General features: G+C 40.1%; 1 protein-coding gene across 1 annotated transcript in view; it reads left to right on the forward strand.

The window, feature by feature from the left end:
- Positions 1-1,097: 1,097 nt before the first annotated feature.
- MTMR12 (myotubularin related protein 12) overlaps positions 1,098-23,574 on the forward strand; it is a 33,368-nt gene continuing 10,891 nt past the window's right edge. Inside the window, exons 1-10 of the mRNA XM_039567059.1 lie at positions 1,098-1,255; positions 9,083-9,137; positions 10,266-10,405; positions 12,187-12,259; positions 13,449-13,579; positions 14,211-14,304; positions 16,736-16,859; positions 17,991-18,066; positions 21,018-21,124; positions 23,255-23,379. Of these exons, the coding sequence (XP_039422993.1) occupies positions 1,100-1,255; positions 9,083-9,137; positions 10,266-10,405; positions 12,187-12,259; positions 13,449-13,579; positions 14,211-14,304; positions 16,736-16,859; positions 17,991-18,066; positions 21,018-21,124; positions 23,255-23,379 (1,081 nt within the window). The 5' untranslated portion in view covers positions 1,098-1,099. The remainder of the gene's footprint in view (positions 1,256-9,082; positions 9,138-10,265; positions 10,406-12,186; positions 12,260-13,448; positions 13,580-14,210; positions 14,305-16,735; positions 16,860-17,990; positions 18,067-21,017; positions 21,125-23,254; positions 23,380-23,574) is intronic.

Below are 23,574 nucleotides of genomic sequence, written 5' to 3' on the forward strand. Positions count from 1 at the left end.
ATATATTTTGTTTTTATAAAAATATTTCCATAAAATCTACTCTGTGCACAAATTGTCGCCTGGGTTACCATTCACCATTCGAATTGCTGGGTAGTCTTGCTGCATTGCCACAGGCAGTTTACAATATTTGCATTGTTCTGTATTCATATAAAAATGAGGCTTTAAAAAGTAACCTACATACCAGTTAAACCTGGTGTTTATTTACAGCTCTGATTATACAGTGTCCAAAGATGACATTCCAGGGAGGCTGTGGCTGTAACACATTAAAAAGACATTGGGCAGAGGACTTCTCAGTGTGTATCAGCAGTCAGGTTTTAGAGGGTTTAGAGGATTATTTCATGGAAAGCACACTTTTTGTCATTTTTCTTGCACTTCTCCTGCCATAAGTAAAACTCTGCATCTCAATGCCTTGTTTAGATTTTCTTTAATGCTGAGTTGTCTTCTAAGGGTGCACATATACAACACAGGCATTTTGCAGCTGAGTAAGAAACAGTGCAATACATGAGTTAAACAAAGTTTAGATGCGATATTAGGAAGACATTCTTTACTGTGAGAGTGGTGATGCACTGGCACAGGTTGACCAGAGCAGCTGTGCATGCCGCATCCCTGGAAGTGCTCAGGGCCAGGTTGCATGGAGCTCTGAGCAACCTGGTCTGGTGGGAGGTGTGCCTGCCCACGGCAGGGGGGTGCAACAAGATGAGTTCAAGGTCCTTTACAGCCCGAACCCTTCTGTGATTTTTTTACCTCTATGAAAGTGACGACTGGATCAAGGCACAGGCCAGGCGCTGGCGGCCCATGCAGCCCCGCAAAAACGTACGTGGCTACCCCGAAATTAAAAAGGCGAGCGCGGGCACCCGGGGCTCGAGCCGCACCCGCAGGCCGACAGCAGAGCGGCGCGGGGCACTCGCCGGGGCACGCCCGGCAGCCGCGGCCACCCCCGCGCCCAGGAGCGCCCCGGGCCGGTGACTGACACGGGCCGTGCCCCGTGAGGGCGGGCGCAGCGGGGAGGCGGTGCCGCAGAAATGGCCGGCGCCGCGCGGGGCCGGAGCTGGGGCCGGGTCTGGGGCCGGGGGCGGGCATGGGCGGTGCCGGCTCGGTGATGCGGCTCGGCGTCGCCGCGCTGCCGCGGGATCGCTCCTTCCGCTGCCTCCCCGCTTGGGACGAGCGCTGGGAAGCGCCGCCGCCGGCCGGGGCCATGTTGGGCGGCGGGGCCAGGGCGGCCAAGCCGTCCTTCGTGTCCTACATCAGCCCGGAGGTGCGGGGCCGGGCGGGCGGGGCAGGGCAGCCGCGGGCACCCGGCCGGGGCTCGGGGAGCGGGGAGAGCTGCGCGGGGCGGTGGGAGCGGAGCGGAGCGGGGCCGGGCCAGGGGTGCCGCCGGGCACTGCGGGGCTCAGCCTGCCTGGGCTGCCCCGAGCAGGAAAAGAGCTTAAAAAATAGAGCTGGCTGGTCAGCGGAGTTGTTTCTGTAAGCGGTGGCCAGATGTCGGGCTGCGGCTGTTCGGCCCGTAAGGTGGGACATTGCGAACCTGTTGTTCTTATTGTCCCTGAGCAGCATCACTTCACGTTCTGTTCGGTGAGCTCCTTGCTATCAGTTCCGCCGCTGGAAAGCCCTGGATATCCTTCCTTAACAGCTCGATGTTGAATTCTTGGCAGTGTGTATCTTTCTGTGTGTATCTTTCGTATTGTTCTGCCTGTTGTCCTTTCACTTATTTATCGAAACTTATGTTGACGGTTTGATCAAAGAGACCTTAGGCTCAGTTTACTGAGGTCATCTTGTTAGCACATGGTATTAGGTCAGTATTGTTCTGTACTCCATCATTCGTATTCCTGGTAAACAAGTGTTTTCTAGGAAAAACATTTCATGAATATGGGCCATAAGTGTTGGGGTTTTTTTCTTCTTCTAGTTCTTTGTGTCAAACTGATTCTTCTTAATCGTTAATTCTCTTGAGAGCTTCTTCAGGAAGAGATTTTTGTCAGTCTTGTTAGTTAGTTCGGAGTCTGTCACTGATAGGACCTTGGTGAATCTGCTGTTTTTATTTCTCACTCTATCTGAAAGAACAATCAGGGTTGTTATAGCCAAAATCAGCTGTGGTATTTAAAACTTGTGTCCTTAGTTTTTGATAGCAAATCTTTATAAGGTTTTATACATTGTTCAGCCCTGGTGGCGTGTAGTTCATCAGTTTACTTTAAAAGTTTTATCTCTTTCTTATATTTCCAAGTGAAAACAGCTGGAAGTGATAGCTACAAATATTTCTGGAGTCAGCAAATATGTCCCTGTCTGAGGTCACTTTTTCACCTTTGGAAAGTACCTTGTACAGATACACAAGGAACTGAATTTTGTGGAAGTAACACTTCACTTGTTGGAGTTGCTGGAAGACATTTCACCATTTAAAAGAGTGTGGTGTATGACTAATGCTTGCTAGAAAAAATGTCTGGTGGGAAAGAGTACAAGTAAATATATACATAGTGCAGCAAGATACCAAATGATAAAGAGTACTTTAACTTGAATTTAAGTGCAGTGATTTAACACTTCAAATATGATCCTGATGGCTGCAGGAAGAGTAACAAAGGTATCTAACACTGGAAGATGAGGCTGTTTATGAAATATCCTGATTCACTAGACATTGCAGTCCTTAACTCTTTTAGGTATTCTTGCTGCTTTTAAGCCTCTCCATATTTCACTTAAATTTAGGAATGTCATGCAGTGTTGCAGCAGAAACTTCGTGTTATAGACATGACTTCTGCCACAGAATGGGTGTCTCTTTTGCACCTTCAAAGACACAGTGAAACTGAGGTCTGATGTGATTAGCAAGTAAAGCAAGTTTGACTCTGCTGTTGACAGTCTGTAACTGCCCTAATGGTTACTCAGGAAACTGAAGACTTCTGTGGCTTTTATGAAGATTAAAAATAAAATTTTAGATATATGATGAAACCTGTAAGGCTATTTTGGTATCTAGAAAAAGCATGTTAATTAAATATCTTAAAGTAAGAAGAAGTGAGCCTCTCTCACAGAAGTGTGTGCACTCAAGAAAAACAACTTCCTGAACACAGGTTTCCTGTACAGGTTAATTTTCATGTAGTTGAGTTTCAAAAGTAGAACTAGACTGATGAAAACAGTGGAAATTCCTAATTCCTTTTATGTGGAACATAGTTTGGTTAGCTGGGAACTTTCATCAAGGCATTTTAATTTCCAGGTGTTCGGAGAAGAAGTATTGGCAACAGGTGTGATGCTTCCTCTGGCAGGCGCTGTTGGAAGGTGGGAAATAGCAGTTCAGGGACTTGATGAGCTTGAGATTTCAGCTGTGTTGGATTGGAGTTAATGGTGGACTTCTCCATGAATTTGCAGAGCCTTGCCTTGAATCTCTTTGTACTTTCAGCCTGAAGCAAGATTTCCAATCAGCCACTATGCAGTACAGAGCAATAGAGTAGTGTCACGTTGTATCGTGCCTTGCTTGCAGCCTCCAGCTTCTGTGGTCTTGTCTTGGTTTGCTTGGGAAGTTATTTTAAGACCTTAAACTGCTGCTTCTAGGTTAGGGGAGCCCTAGAATAGGGAAATTAACAGGCAGAGCTGAGGTTTCGTTTATCCCCACCTTGTTTAGTCCATCTTCAGATACCTGAGGCACGCTCAGAAAAATAAAATCAAGTCAGCTTTAAGCTGCTGTGTGCACTTATTTGAATATGAAAAGAAACAGGAACTCTATCTGTGTTAATATATGACCAGATGGAAGTAAGGAGTGAAAAGAAAATGCTGTTTATTAAAGGAACAGAAGTAATTTCTGCTGTGAAACCCCAGAATGTCTGGAAAAGCAGCGTTTTTAACATCTGACTAAATATAACCTAGTTATGCTCTGCTGTATGGAACTGCAGATCAATCAATGGTCTGTTTGGAGTGAGACCGTAGGATGTTGATATTAATGACACACTTCCCCTCAGGACAGACTTGGCTACCGTGCAGGAAGTGGGGTGAATACTGGGGTGTAAAGTCAATGTTTTGACATTTCATATCACAGACGTAGGATCTGTGTCTGGGGAGACAGTGAAACAAGAACCATTGAATTACTTCATGATTTCTAACTGTTTTGAAAACTGAAATTATTTACAAGACAAACAAGCTACATCATATTTTCCTAAAAACCTTAATTCACATAAAAAATTAGATTTTAAATTTGATTTCAAGCTTGAAGTTGGTATTTTTGCATTCGTTCTGTAAAGCTAAATCCTTCATATTAATTCTTATGAGATGTTATTTTCTGTGTTAGCCTTTAAACTATAGAAGAGGTCATTCTGCTTCATGCTGCTTGTCCCTGAAATCTGGGGTACACCACAGACTGCTGAGGGTAACTTTCGTACCTTGTGTGCTTTGTCTCTCAGATCCTGCACTGTTGTTCGCTCATAACCACCACGAATAATTTTTGCTTGTAAATCTGGGTACAATATTGTGTGTTCTGTATGATCAGTCTTTAAAAAGTACCTCCCTCCTACACAATTGGAATAGTGGAGTTGAAGGGTGGAATAATGAACAGGAGTTAGTGAAGTGGACAGCTGGGCTGGCATGAGGGAAGCCAGGCGTTGGTGTCAGAGGAGATGGACAGGACAATGTAAGGAAAGAGGAAAGGATAAGAGATGAAACGGACATGGAAAATATGTGCTGTGATCTAATAGACTTCTGGATAATGGAGCTGTGAAAGGAAGGAAAACAAGCAGTTACAGATTATTCTCAGCAATGTTATTAAAGTATAGTAAGTATATGCTCTGGATTGTATGGCATACAATGATTAGGCTTGTTTGACCACCGAGGAGTCCTTCAGAAGATAACAGGCATGTAATGTAGTTTGTTTCTGGATGCAAAGTAGCTACTCAGCTTTTGCACGGGTGTTTCCTGTTTTGCGTGAAATTCCAGTGGAACTGTTCCACACAAGTTTATTTTACTCAGGAGCACTGTATTCACTTGTTGGAGCACCACAACTAATTTGCAAGTATTTCAGTACACAGTGTGACTTTTACAACCGATAACTTTTTTAAGTATACATTTAGCTTAATCTCACCCCTCTTTTAGTCTTTCAGTGAAGTAAATATGAAAAAAACAGATGCTCAGAGCAAATGTCACCAGGATGTAGAGCTTCCCTGTGCAGAGCTTACTTGTGGAAAACTATATAAAAGCATTAAAGTACTTTGTATTCTTGCAGCACTGCTATTTGCTGTCAGCTTTTTTGTCAACTGTTTCAACCAGTATCCTTGATACCCTGGAAGTGATAACTTGTTCCTTCATTATTTGAATCCTTCAAACATGCTTTCTCAGTATTTTTACTAAAAGTAAACATACTTGCTTTTCATTGTCACAATTACCTCTAGCACAAATGTCCAGCTATGGATCAGTGGAAGCATTACTGTGGGGTAAGGGGGGTTCAGAGTTTACAATTTGGAACAGCAGACTGTATGCATGGTGTCTCTGCTGGGGGTGATAAGCAAAATCAGTATCAGTCGGCACATGTATGCATGTATGTATGTCAATAATGATTAAAAAAAACAAACAGATTCTCTATCAAGATCTGGATTCTGGCATGCAGTGAATGTTTTTCTCTCTTTACATATTTCCTGTGCACAGCTGTTTACCTCCCTGTGGAGTGAGAGGAATTGCTCTCAGTTGTGGTGAGCCTGTAGTACAAAGAGCAGGAGTCATTTGGGATTCCCCTCCTGCTCTGTTAGGACCCTGTTAATATGGCATAGCTGCTACCTGACCTTGTTGCCCTAAACTTAGCTGCCTCACTCATGCCTTCAGCACTTGGGGAAGACCTGTCTCCCCAGACAGACTCGGGGAAAGTATTTTAACTCCTTTAAATAAATTTTTTGGGGGGGAGAGCTGAGCGTAGTCCCTGGGTATTGCAAACTGTGCAGTTGTTCCTTATATTTGGGTAAAAAACAAGAAGAAAACTTTCCTTAAGAAAAACAGTTGATTTTCTGTTGGCAAGAATGAGGATGTATTATGAATTAGTTTGGTGTGGCATGGCAGCATGAAGTTTTGGCATGCTTTGGTACTCTGTACTATTAAAATTGATAATTAAAGGGTGTTGCCATATTTCCTACCACGGTTTGAGAGCGTGGAAGAAGGAATGTAGCACAAGGTAAGTGCACAGGTTAGAAGCATCTCTTAGAAAAGAAGTTTCTAAAACCTTCAGAAAAGTTGAGGTCTTTGCCTCAGAAATTACAGAAACAAAGTTAATTTTCCTCATTTGCATGGTGTCCTATGGGTGACTGCTTTTAGCAGTGGCTGGTAGTAGGGTTTCCCAGGTTCTATCTTGAGTAAGAAATGACAAAATGCTGCTTGGGGCATTCAGAACAGGGGAGCTACAGATGAAGAACTGTCTGTCTAGAGGTTTGCATGGCTTTCAGTGGTCACATATGGAAAGTACTTGCATGCTTACCTTCAACAAATGGTCAGAGGGTGAAGATTCCTGAGGTCCAAATGTACTTAGTAGCTTGCATAAAGAGGCAGTCTTACTTCTGCTGCTTCCCTTTCTTTTGTTTCTGTGCTCATCTGACCTGTTGATGAGCCAGTTCTGCTAACAATAGGCACTAACAACAAAACCAAATGTAGGACAAGTACATACTTCCCAGCTGATTTTACAAACCAAATTACCTCACCGTGTAGTGAGACAAACCAGGGATAAAGGAGTGGGTGGGTGACTGTGAACGTGTGACTGATTAAAGGGGTGTTGAGCAGCATGAATTGAACAGTCAGCAGGCTCTTCAGCTAGTGGTAAGATCTGTGTTGCCCCAAAACTTACATTCATTATAAAAATAAAGGTGAAACAGAGTGGAGATGGCAGCTGATCCACTTATATGTGTTCCTACACAACTTGAACTGACTAATGGTGAGTTAATTCTTCTTACAGATCTTTACCTTCTTGCTGAAAAGGGTAAATACAAAATCTGACAATAGTGAAATCTGATGTGTTTTAATACCCTCACTAGGAAAATGAGTGCAGCAGCATGGGTTCTTCAGTAGTGCTAATGGCTTGAAGTCTAGATATCTCTAGCATATATGTATCAAAACCACCTTTAATATGTTTATGAATTTATTATGGGAATGTAAATGTTGACTTTCAAGTAGAACTCTTCTGGAGGCTTAACTCCTGCAATCTATTGAATGTTATAGGAATTGTGCCTCTAATAAGCACTTCAATGTCTGTGGGGTTTTGTCAACAAAGTGAAACTGGATTTTACAAGGTGATCTCTGTGTTTGTGGTCTCTAATCTGCTGTGATGCAATTTGATTAAACTTCTAACTCCTTTCAGAATATAACCAATTTTAATTTGTAACCAAACCCCAAACCACTTGTTCAACATTATTTGCGTTCAAAACTTGTTATAAAAGCTTCACTGCGTTTTAACAGATGGGTCTAAGCTCAAAGAACTTCTTTGGGGTCAAATTTTTTTTTTTTCCCTCAGTTCTTACCTGCCAACGGTAGCATAATCTGGTACTCATGGCAATAAGTATGAGCAGTGTGTATGCAGGAACAGAAGTTACAACATTCTTTATTGTATCTCCCAAAGTAAAAGGTACTGGAAAAGCACCTGGCTGGTATAACTGCTTTACTGTTCTGTGGAAGTGATTGTTGGCATGCAGTTTTCTGAGCAGTGTTGCATGTAGTTGGACACAAAGAGTGATTGTATAAGGCAGAGCTGTTAAAGGCACTTGTAAACCCAAAGCTTAGCTTAGAGCTACCAGTGGTGAGGAGACAACACTGGGGGAAGAAAAGGTGTATTTATTTCTCCTCTGAATGCAGAAGTATTCAGCTTAAGCCATAGTAACATTTTTAGCTAACTTTTTTAGCTGACTAGCCTAAACTTTGATTAAAATTTACTTCTACAACATCCACATTTAGAAGAAAAACACTGCAGACTGGGGTTTGTTTTCTCTATTAGCTGTCAGCTGTTGTTATGGATTTCTTTCTTTACATTGCTGCCACTCTCATTTTATAACCTTTTTCTCTTTTCAGCCTATCTTGAGCATCTCTGCTGTTATCAGGAGGTGGTTTCCTGGTGGTTTTAGCTTTGCTGTGCAGCCTTCAAACTCACTTCTAGGTCTTCTGAGTGTGGAGAGCAAGTGTTTATATGAATGGCAGAGGCTGTTTATTTTTGTACTCTCAGGGGCTTTTGTTTCTCTGTATTTAATCCAGCAAAATTATTATTGCTTATATCTTCTTTTGATTGTTTGCCTTGAATTGCGGTATCTGACTCTGGATGCTGATGACAAACTAAAATTAGCTTGCTTACTGCTATGCCCCCAGGGGGGTTTCCAGTTAACTAATGATTTTCCAGAAAGACTCCAGTGCAAGTAAAGTGATTAGGTCTTGGAGGAGGAAGTTCTGAACTGGCTGAGCAGGAAGGGTGTAGCATGTCCTCTAGTTTGTCTTTTGGCTGGAAATTTTAGCCCAACTGTCAGTGCCTAAAGGCTAGAATAAGTGACACTGAGAATTTAATATGTTTGTTTTGTGCAATTTGGGTCCAAACTGAAGGATATCCTGTCACTAGATTTTACCTCTTAGCTCCAAGATCCTGAAATGCCTTTCCATATAGTCCCATTAGTGCTGTTTAAATAACTTTTGTATTTTGGTTGAAATAATGTGTGTAAGAAAATCAGAAACAGGGAGTCATGGATGAAACTTGAAAAACTGAAGGGTACATTAGAAAAATAGCAAATCATACATGGAAAAGCTTATGAATGACCTGGGAGATGGTGTTGTAATACTAAGTTTGTGCTTATCCATTTAGGTGTGCTGAGAGAACTTAAAAAGTATTGGTAATGTTTTATTACTGTCTGTTACTTACACAAATAGTGCATTTTTTTGTGTGTTCACAAATGCATGTAACTGACACTGTGGATGTCAAAACAATTATTTAGCAAATAGACTTCTGACATTAAGTGGAAAGATCACATTGCAAACATATACTCCTTTAGTTTAGGAGGCTTTTTTCCTTAATTTTAATTTGCCAGAATGTGAGGAATTAAAGAGGGTGTAGTTCTTTACAGCATGTGTTGAAGGATCTTTGCAAAGTAATAATTACTCTTTCTCTCTTTAGGAAATACACATAAAGGAACCCATAGAAAAGGAAGTAAATCCTCGCTTATTACCAGGTAACCATGGTGTATTACTAGATGTAAGTAATAAAAATTAGTGATTAATACTTAAATATTTCCTTGTCAGCAGCAAACACTCATGTGATATGAATATCACAGGTAGTAAAATACAGGGTTTGGTTTAACAACCCATGCAGGTTGAAGTGTTTTTAACATCTGTATCTGCATGGGATGTTGAAAATTCTATAAAAACTAATTTTTTATAGAGCACCATGTCCTCAAGTAAGCTGCATGTGGAGAAATGTCTATGCTTGAGTTTGCCCTGTTTCTTAGAAGTTAAAGTTGGATGGGTTTTATTTGTTTGGAACTGAAGACAAGTACTAGAGGAAATTTACCTTCTAGTGGCTTTGCCTCTACTGTGAGTTACTTGGGCCTTCCGATGTTTCATTTACTGTTAATATTTTCTGTTGTAATTTACAATTATTTCTTTTTAAAAGATATTTTCCAAGATAAGGAAAGACAAAATACAGGTAAAAGTTTACAATAAACCAGTATTCTTCTGTTTGGTTCCCTACACTTTTTAGGAAGGACTGAGAGTCTATTAAAGCTTTACTTTCTTAAATTTGAAGTTCATTTCCTGTGAATTCTGACACTTGAACTTAATTGACTCTTATTTATGCAGACTTGTGTTTGAGACTTCAAAATAGCCCTGGGACCTGTAAAATAGTCAAAGCTATGAAAAAGTAACTATGATGAACTTGAAATAATTAATTCAAATATTTCAGCATTCTTAGAGTTTACCAGTAAGGAAGATTGGAATAATTTTCAACTTGTTTATTGACTACATAAAGTACTCTTTCTGGGTTAGGGGGTTTTTTTTGAGTATACACTCAAATGATTGCTCTCCTCCTGCATTTGGAGTAAGCCATGACACAGATACCTCTGGTTACAGAGCTCCCAAACATCTGCAGTTCAGGCCTTCTGGAATAATGTTAGTAACCTGGAAGGCTCTCAATATGCTGATTCCAGGAGCTGCCTCTTGGTGGTTTTGTGTAACAGTGATGAAATATCTTTAGGCATACGGTTCTGAGAAACTGCCAGGAAGTTATTGCTGAGTTTGAGATAACAATTGAAATAATTCAACTGTAAATGTCACTTAATGTTGCAAGTGCTTTTTCTCTGCAGGTGAACTGCTGCTTTGTGAAGCCAGCACTGTGTACAAGTATATACAAGAGGATGGATCAAATCGTGGCACTTACGGGAAACTCGTGTGCACAAACTTCAAGATTTCTTTCCTTGATGATGATTCTGCTTCAGATGATAATGTAAGAAAACAAGTCTTCTAATTATGACTAAACAGGCTCTGAATAAATAATTGTATCCTTCCCTTAGATAAAGATGCAGAATGAACATAAATGTATAAAATTTCCTAATGAGTGCAGACTTACTTAAATCAGTCTGCATCTGCTTGATCCTTCCTCAAGCTCTAATGACTACTTTAAGCAAATACAGTGGAAGCGTTTGTGTGGACACTTACATTAGACATAGTTTATAACTTCATATTTTGACTTAGCGAAAGTTAAGTTAAAAGAATCCATTGTTTTGAAAACTTAACAGTTTGTTTAAAGCTGATTTCTGACTCTGTCTTGGTAGCATTTATGGAAGTGTGAATGTCAAATGTAGCTCTGATGATGGATAACATCTGCCTGATTTGACTTTGGGCTACAGCTGCAGAATCATTTGAGGCTGTACAAGACTGAGCAAGCTAATACTCAGCAAAAATGCTCTGAAAAATTGTGTGGCTCAGTAAAGCTCTGAATTATTTCATTCAGAGTCAGGTGTTTACTGAAAAGATTTAAAAACCTAGTGCTGTTGAGCTTGCAAACACTGAAAAAGGTAAAAACTCCTCAAATCTTAAAAATTATTTCTGTCTTTTTTTCCTTTGGTTTAGGTGCTCAAATTGAGCTGTCAGAGGAGAATGGTAATGCCACAGTGCTTTTGGTAATCTTAAGTGTTGAAATAGTTTAGTCCATTTAGGTAATAGAAGTGAAAGGAGAGTCTAGTGGCTCCCAAGGTCAAGGTGATCTTGACAGTGAAGGAGAAGGAGAATAATATGATTTGGCACACGTTGCTTGTAGTCAGACATTTCTTGGGGTAAAATTTCACAGAGTTTAAGCATTAAACTAAGGCTTCTGCAGCCAAGTACCGGTTATTGGACCTTCTGGAATTATTTAAGAAAAAGCTGCAGAATCAAAATTTTGACACAAATCTCAAATGATCTGTGGAAGGTTGTTAATGACCATGCTAATTTCTGTTCCATTGCTGGTTTTGAACCTTGTGTTTATAACATGCCAAATCAACTATATTTCTTTTAACAAAAGTTCAGTATTAGCCATTTCGTTCAGAGTACTGCAGACCTGGAAGTAACTTGAATAAGGTAAACTCTGTTCACAGTAAAATATAATTTGCTGTACATTAGCCTTTTGGTAATAATATTGAAAATAATAGCGTTTAGTTGTGGGCATCACGCAAATGCCATTTTTAATGGAATTCATGGAATGGTAGAAGTGAATGGAACTCCAAATCACTTCAAGTTTGGTTATGTGGTAGATAAGGTAATTGGGTTCTTTGTGTGTCTTCATTTTACCCAGTGATAAATCTGACTTTAATGTTGGAATGTTCTTGGGATACTTGTTCTTTTAAGAGACTTTGTATTTCCTGCCAGGTTCCCATAGCAAGGAAACTTGTCATAAAAGGGCTTGGATTACATGAAGTTACTGTATTTCCTGTTTACTGCAGTGATTCTGGTTAGAAAAATGACTCTCAATAGAATGTATGCTTTGAAGCTATTTGAAAAGTAAAAATTATATGTACATTTCAAGCATGGCTGAAACGTAAATAAAGCTATACTTGCAGTTTATAAACTGTGTGTGTAATTTGCATCTGTCTGTATTTTAATAACTGTTCTTCAGTGTTCTTCTGTGCCTTACACAGCTTGTAAGAATAAAAAGTAATGCTGATATGAAAACAGTGTATGGAAAGCCTTTACTTGGCAGAAGGTACTACTGTAGCGTGACATTTAAAAAAATTTTTTTCATGTTTCTAGGAGCCACAATTTAAGAATAAGATTGTAGGAGAAAATGACATAACTCTGCAATGTGTAGATCAAATATATGGAGGTAAGTCAGCTTTCTACCCCTTGGGAGACTTAGAGTGCTGGTGTTCCTTGTACAAGTACATCCTTTTTGGAAAACCAATAGATTTGGAAAAAGCAGCTGCAGTTGTATTTAATGATGAAATGACAGCTAAGAAATTTATCAGAACCCAGTCTTATCTGTCAAGCTTGTCAAATTATTTTAATCTATTTGGTTAAATTAATTGGATTAATTATCTGCTGGAACAGACAAAATGATTCCTTCAAAATGCAGTTGTTAAAAGCAGAAAATGTACTGTGAAAAGTCCCTAAATTTGGTAGACAAGGATCTTCCAATGTGTCAACTATTTAGGTAGATATGGATGTATTCACTTCATTTGAGCAATAGCAGTACAGGTACCAAATTCTCAAACAATTATTTTTGTTTGTCTAAGGGAACTTTGTTTTATGAGATTCATGATGTCTTCAGCATATTAAAGAGATAGAAAAGGAGGTTTTAATTGTCAAGTAAATCAAGGAGTGCTTTGCATTGGGGCTTAGAGGTGTGCCAATATTGCTAAAAAGATAAATGAGAATGGGGCTGATAGTCTTTAAGTAGGGGAAGGCTTTATTGAGAATCCTGTTCTTGGACGAGTTATGAGTATTCAGAATGTTTATAAATGGTGGTGTGGATTTGTGAAGGAGTGAACTGGGGCAGACTGGTGAAGCTGGTTATGAGACATTGTTTAGTGTCATATGCAGTGGCCCAGCTGGCAGCACTTGAAGTAGTGAAATGGTACATCCTCAAAGAGAAGTGAGCAGAGGTTTGCCTTGGGGACTTCATGGTGGTTAAAAAAAGTATTTTTAAGGAACTTAGAATGATCTCAGATGCCTGGGGACTTCCCCTTGGGTAAAACTACTAAGTTGTTCTTTATATATCTTGAAACTTTTACCTTACTGTGCAATCAGAATGCGAAAAGATATACTACTGAGCAGCTGGTTTGCTGCAGATTTGCCTTTTATCTTGTATGAAGTAATTTGATGGGTTTTAAAAGAAAAGCTTGAGTGTATTAGCACAAGAGCTTGCCAGCCTGTGTTGTAGGATGCTTGTTTTGTCTTGAGAAAACTTGGGCTTGAATTAGTTTCTCGAGAATTCTGGAAAGTCAAGCAGGGACAGCTTTTTCAACATACAACATACACCTTTTTGATATTTACTTAACTTTTTAATTCTGCAGTTTATGATGAGAAGAAGAAGCTTCTAACAGGACAGCTGAGAAAATACCCAGAGAAGTTAATTATATACTGTAAAGACCTTAGAGTATTTAACTTCTGCCTGAGATACACAAAAGAAGAGGAAGTGAAAAGAGTAAGTATAGTAACTTAATTTGCTTTTCTATTTTTAACTCGGTGTTGGGTGTTTAGTTGTGGGGATGAGGGAAGGATGAAATTCACTCTGAGAAATCCCTGAAACTTGGAAGTGTTTTATGATCATTTCCAGCTGAGACAGAAAGTAAAAGGCTGATATCATTAAACATTTCATTATGCACAGCAGTTAAAAGATAGGTGCAGTGGCTCTTTAAAGAGTGGGAGTGCTACAGGAAATTAGCTCCAGCTCAGGCAAGCTGTAAAGTTGTTTTATTTGTGACATGTAATTTCATTGTATTTTAGACTTCAATATAGTGTTTCTTTCTGATAACTTCAGTTTTTTGACAAGTTAGTCTGAACTCCAAACTAAGAGTCAACTAACTTTATTTAAATAAGAGTAATTCCAGAGGTCGAACATATATAATACTGCTTAGACAAAGTAGGTACAGTGTCTTGCAGACAACAGAGAAACCTTCCTGAAAGTCAGGTTTCAGTTGTTGGGGATAGAACCCATCAGTTTTGTTCAAAACCTGGATGGAGGGGTTGGTAAATAAAAAAGACTTTTTTTTTTTTTTTTTTTATACTGATAGCCTTGGTGTGTGTTTGGGTGTTAATTGTTGGTCCTTTTCTAGATCGTCAGTGGTATAGTTCATCATAGCCAGACTCCTAAGCTGCTTAAACGTTTGTTTCTGTTCTCTTATGCATCAGCTGCTCCAAACAATGCAGGTAAATGTTTTTCTATTTTTGATCTGTTTGTTGCATAGTTAGTTCTTTAAGCAGGCCGGGGAGTCTGTTGAGTGTGTGCTTGCCTTATGGCTCTGTCCTGCTGGCAGGTAGCCTCAAAAGAAAAATTATTCTTTTGTTGTACCTTGTTAGGCATGTTGTTAAAAATCTCTAAATTGTCTCCTGTTGGTTTCTGTGTCCTTCTGGAAGTTGCACAGAAATTTTCCAAGCAGGAGTAGCATCCCTGGACTAAAAACTTTGACAAAAATGTGCAAATGCTTTTCATGTGGTTCATCTAAAAGATACTTTGCTTATTTTATCAATGTGGTTTTTCTGTATTACTGCTGTGAACCAGACTTCCTGCTCTTAATCCTGAAATTACTGCATTTGCAGTGGCATCATATCAGAAAGTGTTTTCCTTTTTGCTCTTATTTGCAAGCAATATGCTTCTTCCCAGCAGTTGCAAAAAAAAGCACAGGTTTGCAAGGCATCTGACTTCCTCTTATATCTGACTTCTTACATAATCTTCCCACTTGATCGAACTTGGCTGAATAACACATCAAGCTGCAAAATTCAAGATAAAAAATTGTCAGTGCACTTTCTAGCATTCCATAGTTCAGACTTTAGCTGAAATAGTGGTGCTGCTTTGAACTAGGAACCTGATCCTTAGTGCACCACCAACACCTATTCCTTTTACAGAGGGATGTTTTGATGTATGCAAGGTATTAAACACCAAAATATGTCAAGGAATTCCAGGATCACTGAGGTTAGAAGAAACCTCTGGAGATTATCTAGTCATGTTACTGTCCATATGCCCCTCTTCAGAATAGGGTTAACTGCATCAAGCTTAGTCATGTCCCATTGGGTTTTAAACATCTCCAAGTGTTGAGACTCCACAGCCTTCCTGGACAGTCAGTTTGACCCTCCTCATAGTGAAAAGTGTTGCTGTTATGTATAAGTGGGATTTGCTGTAGTTCAGCTTGTGCATAACTGCCTCTCATCAAGTCACTGAGTCTAGATCCATCTTCTGTACTCTCCTCCTCTGCTTCAGCCCCAGTGTTTATACACACAAGGGAGATTGACCCCTGCTGAGCCCTCTTTTCTGCAGGTTGAATGATCCCAGCTCTTCTCTCCTATCAGGTGCTTTGAACCCTTTAATGATCACACTGGGCCTTCACTGGGCCTGGTCCAGGAGCCATCACAGGAGAGTCCAGCACTGGGCACAGCCCTCCAGCTGAGAACAATGGTGACTTTGTTCAGCTGGTGCACAATGGCTTTGCTAGCGCAGCCTAGGAGCGCATTGTCTGTTTGCTGCAAGGGCACCTTGCTGGCTCAGGTAGTTCCTGCAGGCTTCACCTGTAACTGGTGTTCTGTTTCAGCTACAAACGATGGAAAAACTGCAAGCTTTTCCAGGCAGAGACTGAGCGAATGTGGGAGAAGCCTACTCTTTAAAGCAACATCAAAGTGCTGTCCCACAATTCTTTCATATTTTAATAGCTGTTTTCAATAGTAAGTGGCTAGGTGTCATTTTTCATAAAAGTATTACCGGATAAGCCAAGCAGACTGTAGAAACTGTTTTTTATCCTCTTACAGTCTGATACATCTAAAATCTTGTCTCCAGGAGCTCATCAGTAATGTTCTGTTCTGAGCTGTAAATTTTTCATCTACCTTATCTTCTTACAGTGGAAAGTTTCAAGTTGCCATTGTATCTTCCACGAAAATTATAGTTCGGTTTGGTATTTCAGTGTTGGCTGATGTTGTAGAATGTTACTTAATTAGGATGTGTGCTTAAAACAATTGACATTACTCCATAAATTACATGGTTATTATACAAGATTTGAGGCTAAATCAAGCTCTGCCTTAACTGTCTCTGAGTTAGCTAAGTAGAATTACAGAGAAGATTCTCAGTTGAAAGTATTGAGACTGAACTGCTGTAATTAATTTTCTGCTCTTACTGAGTGCCTGAGATGTTCTAGTCAATGCAAAACTATTCATAAAAGAATGAACCTTAAATGCAGTATCTGAAATTTTTGTAGAAAGGTTTTTGGTATGATTGTTAATTCTACATTTAAACTACAGTATTAGATACCAGTCAGCTGCATTAGTATAAAATTATATTTGCTGCACAGTATCCTGGATTTTAGGCTGGATGTGAGGACAGCCCCAGCTGTATGGAAGTTCTGTAAGAACTAATTAATGCAGGAGAAATTGTTCCTGAAGTTATTAGTCACAGCAGTGTTTGACAGAATATTACTGTGATTAAACAGACAGAGGCAGTGTGGTGTACGAAGGCATTTTATCTTTGACTCAAGGCTTTCTGTACACAAGAGGCTCTGCTTGCTTACCTTAATGGCAACTAGCAGGTTTACTTAGGAATGCTTTTGTGTTAGAGTTCCTGATAGTCTGCAAATTTAATATTACTGATGTCTGACAGATGGGAAAAACCAAACTGTGATGTTTGAGACACTCCAGGACTGGCGTGATGAGTTGGAGCGGACCAAAGGGAATGTGAAATACAAAGCAGTGACCACCAATGAAGGCTACAGAGTCTCTGAGAAGTAAGCTTGCCCTTGTTGATAGTGAACTTTGGACTTGTGAAAATCAGTGCTACCTTGGATGCTGGGGATTATAAGTAGTTTAGGACTTTTTTTAGGATCTGGTTTCTATTTTTATTTATGGAATAGTTTGGTTTGTAATCTCAGGAGCTGATCCTGCTCAGGCAGGGTTAACTTTAAGATTAGGTTTAAACTACTCAGGACCTTGGCCAAATCAAGCTTTGATTATGTCTAGGAGTGAAGAATAGAAAATATGTAGGTCTGGGACCTACACTCCTGTCACACTCTTTAGGATGACACTTTCTCAGTCCCGTACCTTTACTCTGATAAAATTTCAAGTTACGTGCACTGGAGATTTTCCACTGTTTTAGTTGGGGGAGGGGCTGGGTGGGGAAAGAGTAACTGGTTTAAAGTAAATCTGCAAAATGTGCTGGTGGAAGTTAAGTTGTGTTGCCTTTAGAAGGAGGTTAGCTACGTTTAGCTGAGCTTGGCCACCAGTTTAGCTGAGTAGCATTTATTGGTGAGCCCTTTAGGATGTATACAAGGATTTGTGTACTTCTACTGTTGTTTCATAGTCATATCATGAAAGGTTTCACAGACTGTGGAAACTAGTATTTCAAAGTCTCAACTATTTACTCTAGAACTCTGTCTTGGGCGACCCAAACTGAGTTTAAGTACTTACCTTTGTTGCTTCTCTGGGCCTTGAACATAAATAGTGTTGGCTGATGCTGGAAATCCTTGATGTATTAAATGATATTCTTGAATTAGGATGTGAACTGCTTAACAGGCATGGAAACAGAACTAGTCATTTAATACTGCAAGGGTATCTTTTGAAACAACAAAGCATGAGAGAACCAAGGTGGTCTTAGCAATCAGTCTTAGAGGTTACAATTAATTGCACCTTTGCAAAGGCAGGGGGATTTTTGCAATGAAAATAGTTAAGACTTCAAGGTTGGGAAAAAGCCTTATTCAGCTGAAAATAAAGGGACAGCTTTGATGACAGTATAATTATCTAGTAGACTTGTAGCAGAGTGAATATATAATTAGAATTTGAGCTAGAACACTCACCATCATTAAAAGGAGCTTGGAAATTGTTCACTTTTGAGACCAAGAAACTCTTCTTTGTTATCTTAGGCTGCCGTTGTATTTTGTTGTTCCCATATGCATTTCTGAAGAAAGTATCTTGAAGTACGAAGGCAGAGGCATTCCTGTAAGTATATGTGCATGGCTGAGGGTAAGACTCTTACTGAGATGGCAGACTTTCAATTAGTATTGCAGATGTTACTGCATATTGTTTTCAGATCTTGTTTTTAACACCTTACATGTATACCTGGTCATCTACTGAAGGGAAACAGGTGTTGGAAGGAGAAGTGCTTGATACATTTCTGTATTTCACTGAAAAGTGTCATATGTAGCAAAACATATATATAACATACACATAACATAGCAGCAAAATATGTATTTACTGTTCACAGTTCTCATTTACTAATGTCCTACAGCCTACATACACTACTAGCCTGTCTGTCCAACAGCCTGTTTTTCATGAGACTGTACTGAGTGGCATCTGGCTGGGGCAATATGTAGGCTTTGAAATGCTGTTTGGATATTGAGGTGAAGACAGTGCATGTAAGGTGTAGCTGAACACCTCCAGTTACCTAGCTTGGGTTCTGGTAAGTGCTGTGGCTGTGATGATGCAGTGTTTTTGCAAAGTCAAGTAGCCCAACTGAAAAACTAGTTCTAGCCATCCAACAGAAAATGAAGTTAAATATACTGGTTTGCACCCTGTAGCAAGCTGGGTTTGGCTTTCTGCCTTTTAGTTCAAGAACCAATAAGAGGAGATGGAAACAAGGAGCAAAGTAATCTCACTTGTGAGGTCTTACCTTAGCTGCTGTATGCCCATTAAACTTGCCGAGGAAAATCATGTTCATTTCATGCTTTTAAATTAATTGGTCCATGGAGAAGATAGTACTCTGTTGTCCTGCCTAAAGGTCAAAGTAGTTTGGTTCACTTTTTCTCAGAGAGTCAGAGACCTATTACACTGGTTCTTACATAGAAACAGAAGTGTTTGGGGTTTTTTTATTCCATCTTGCATTCACAGAATTGTAGAATAGTTTCGACCTTTAAACATAATCTAGTCTAATCCCTTTCTGGAATGAAAAGAAGCATCTTCTCCTAGATCAGGTTGCACAGAGCCCTTTCCAACCTGGCCTTGAATGTTTCTGGGGCATCTACCACCTTTCTGGACAACCTGGTCCATCCAGTTTTCCGGCACCTTCCTTGTAAAAACTTTCTTCCTCATATGTAGTTCTAAACCTACCCTCTTTTAGTTTCAAACCATTACCCCTTGTCATATCACAGCAAGACCTGTTAAAAAGTCTTTCCCCATCTTTTTTCTAAGCCCCCTTTAAGTAATGAAATGCCACAAAAAGGTCTCCCCAAAGCCTTCTCCAGGCTGAACAACTCAAATTCTTCAGCATATCCTCACAGGACAGGTGCTCCAATCTTATGACCATTTTTGTGTCTCTCCTCTGGACTGGCTCCAGCAGGTCCCTGTCCCTCCTGTGCTGGGACCCCAGAGCTGGATGCAGTGCTCCAGGTGGGTCTCAGCAGAGCGGAGCAGAGGGGCACAATCCCCTCCCTCCCCTGCTGCCCACGGGGCTCTGGATGCAGCCCAGGACACGTTTGGCTCTCTGGGCTGTGAGTGCCATGGCCAGGGCATGTCCGGCCTCTCACCCACAGCACCCCCAAGTCCTTCTGGGCAGGGCTGCTCTGGGTCTGTTCATGCCCAGCCTGTGCTGATACTGGGGGTTGCCCTGACCCAGGTGCAGCACCAGCACTTGGTCTTGTTAAACCTCATGATGTTCCCATGGACCCACTCCTCAAGCTTGTCTAGGTCCCTCTGGATGACATCCTGTCCTTCAGGTGTGTTAAACACACCTCACAGCTTGGTGTCACATGCAAACTTGCTGAGGGTGCACTTGATCTCACTGACTGTGTCGTTGATGAAGGTATTAAATAGTCCTGGTCCTAGTACAGACCCCTGAGACTCATCACTGATCTCCATATGGACATGGGGACATTGACCACTACTCTCTGGATGTGACCATTTAACCAGTTCCTCATCCCTGAGCAGACCATGCATCAAATCTGTATTTCCCCAGGTTTGAGAGAAGGATGTTGTGGGTAATCATGTTCAAGGCCTTACGAATGTCCAAATAGATGACAACATCTGTAGCTATCCACTGTTCATAGGCCTTGCAGAACTCTTCTAAATATTTCCTAACTGTTTCTGTGAAGCTAGTGTCAAGATAGCTGGACCATTAAATTGGTTTGAGAAGGCAGTCGAAGGACAGTATAGTAATTTTTTCCACTCTTCATGATTTTGAGGTTTCTGCATCCTTCTGAGGTGCACCTCATGGTTACTGTAAATTGATAGCAGAACTTCAACTTCCTGATTTCATTTGTATAGTATTCCTGATGAAAATGATTCTTACTCCCTGTTTCAATGCAAGTGTGCAGATCATCTTGAGAGCTTCAAGGAGTAGGTATGAATGAAGAAAATACGTGTAAAGGGAACTAAGAAGCTTTGAGGACTGATTTGGCACAAGGAATACCTGTGACCATGCAATCTGATTCAGCTGTGGAGTGTTTAACACTTTATTTCATATGCCTAGATTACTCTTTATGCATAGTTCACATGAAAAAACATCAGCGCATCTATTGCGAGTTATCTTAAGGCTGAACTATGAGAAAAACCTACCATCTGTGTAGAGAAAGGGATGGATTTTATATATATATATATATATATATATGTTACTTGTCTTGCTGTGGCATATATGCCGACATAATTTGGCCATAGACTTTTTGATCAATTTTTTTTTACCTGTGAGGGAAGTTGAGAAAGTAATGTTTTGACTTAATCTGACATTTTATATTTCCCTGTGCCTGTGTAAAAACTTGCAAGTGGTAACATAGTGTACTCAGGCATGTAATTTTGGTTCAGGTGTAGGAGTTTGCTTCTATTGATGGTGTTATTAAATACACTAAAAATTCAATGAAGCAAAAGCACAGAGAAATTTTGAAATCACTGAGTCACATAATCAAATACCTTGTATAGGACAATTTACTAATTTTTCTCACCTGGTAAATGTCTTTCTGCAGATTTGGTGTTGGTCTTGCCATAATGGTGCTGCTCTCCTCAAAATGTCTGCGTTTCCCAAAGAACAAGATGACAGCACTTCACAAACGCAAAAAGCCTTCTTGGATGGGTCAGTAATAGCTATTCTGTCCACAACACTTTGCTTGGTATGGATCTTGCTTCTCTTTTTCCATATATGCTATATCTTTTAAGCTTTCACACATCAGGAAACAAGTTCTGTATCTGAAAGTAGTTTTCTGTAGTGGAATGTGTTTAAGCCCTTGACCTAATGGCACCGGTCACTTGCGCAGGACTGGAACCTCACTGAAGGCTTTTTCTGTGGAAATACATACAGATATATGTCTGAGGAATCTGTACAAACTGTGGTGTGTTATTTAGGTAAAGCAGCAGCAAAGCCTGTAGGGTTTAATGGGCTTAATTGTTTAGCAAGTAAGAGAAATCTAGACTCCATCTCTAAAAGTGGATTTGCAAACTGAGCTTTTAAGACTCTGCCATCTTCTGAGAGCTAGGTTCGTGTTCTTAAATAATTTGAGATAAGGTGATCTAAAATGTCTGAGACAGCCTAAGCAGTTCACTACTGCAGCTTTCAGATGTGAAGGGAGACTGCACTTTTTCAGTTGGGGTAGTAAGCTGAATTAGTTCAGCAGTTTGAAAAATTACAAGTTTAACTTAAAGGAAGGAGCACAGCTGTCTGAATGTTATGGCAATGACTTTTTGCCCTTTAATTTTGGCGCTTTTTTAACCTGTTGTGTGTCCTGGACAGAACTTCTCTCTCAGCAGCCACCTGTTAGATCAGACTCATATGTATAATCTGTGCACTGAACATGGCCTCCTTGCTCCTCATCGATGGAGAGCCTTTTAATCACACAGAACTAACAGAAAACAGCTTGACTGGGCTCTTAAAACTGCTTTTGTTTATAAAATTCCTTATACTTGCACAGGAAGAGCTTGTGGCCTTTCCTGCAGATTCTCTAATATTTTTACCCTGAAATGGGGAAGATTACATGATTTAGAACTGTCTTTAATACTATTTCATGATGTGAAAGTAAATAAAACTAGCAGTAAGCTGAAACAAGGCATCCTCTGATACTTTGATGCCTTCTCTGTGGCTGTTTGAACTTGGGGCAGTATTGCTGGTTTTCTTTGCTGTGCAGTACTGGTGCTTAATCACTGGAGTCTGAAATGTATCTACGAATTGGCCATCAGGGTGTGTTAAAGTGCCATTATAGTAATAGTCTGAACTCAGGCACAGAGCAGATGTTTACAATTAGCAGTTTTATCTTTTTTTAAAAAGCTGTTCAGAGTCTGATCTTCCAGCACAAGTTCTTTACTGCTTCATTTGGAAGAAGTATTTGTATTTGGCCAACGATTGCTTTCCCTCACCTCTGATCTGATGCATCTTCAGGAGGTCTGGTAACCTGTGTTTCTGATCTGGACCCCTGTAGTTCTCACCTAAAGCAGGTTTCTGTTCTACAGCCTGCAGGAAGCAAAGCACTCTGTCCTGCCTGGAAAAGTGCCCACAAGGTCTCACTTTTGAAGTATGAGCTAGAGCAATTTTTCCCAGGTCTTGACCATAAGAGGCCAGAGTGACAGCAGATGTAGTTACCAAGTTCATGTTCATCTGAGCTCTGGAACCTGAATGAGAGGAGATGTGCTGGGTCCAAACCAAAGCGTTATCTGGCCTGGTATTTTTTCCTCTCCTTCAAGGGAAAAAAAATAGTAGATATATAGGGAAGTGCAAGATATATTGTCTTGTTTGAATCCAGATAATTTCCTTTACTCACGTGTTTCATTAGAAGACCTAGCAGCTAGGTATCAGAATCTGGTTGGCAAAAGTCAAGAGAAATTGTAAGCTTCTGCTGGGAGGTTTGGGTGTTTCTATCCATCTCTTCTTTCTGGATACACCTCTAGCAGCCCCCTAGTAAAGTGATTTTGGTGTATCTAGTGAAGAAAACAGTAGTAAAAATCAAGTACTGCTTGCAATATTCATAACTGAGGCACAAATATAGTTTTATTGGTGTAATGGTTAAAAGCTTCAAATCTTGTTATAAGCCTGTAGGCAAGCTTCCAGCCAGTACTTAAAAATGCATGGAGGCCACTAGCTTTCTAGAGTGTCTATCTTCTGGTATTACAACTCTTTCACAAACTGTGCCTGTTAATTTTGTCTTCAGTGATAGTAGTTGGTGTATTATTTGACTTGTGAAGCAGAAGGCTTTAATCTCTTGATGGTTTGATTTAGAATCTGTAAGACAATTAGCAAACCTCCCTATGAGCTCCTGAAGATGGATGACTTGTCAAGCAGCCTTCCATCTCTGCAAGATATCCAGACTGCATACACAAGATTTAAACAGCTGTTTTTGATAGGTAAGTCAGACTTTAAAGCAAAGCATGATGATGTGCTGTGTCTCATGAGTGCAGTAATTTTCTTGATTGGTGTCTTGATTTTGAAGGTGGTTAAAAGCAGATTTTAAAATACATAACTGAAGACTCTGCTTATGTCTGAATGAAGGTTTGTAGTTCTTTGACTTAACCATTGCTTGCTAAGCTGTCACAGTATCT

Source organism: Corvus cornix, chromosome Z (genome assembly GCF_000738735.6).
Source record: "Corvus cornix cornix isolate S_Up_H32 chromosome Z, ASM73873v5, whole genome shotgun sequence".
Classification (NCBI taxonomy): Eukaryota; Metazoa; Chordata; class Aves; order Passeriformes; family Corvidae; genus Corvus; species Corvus cornix.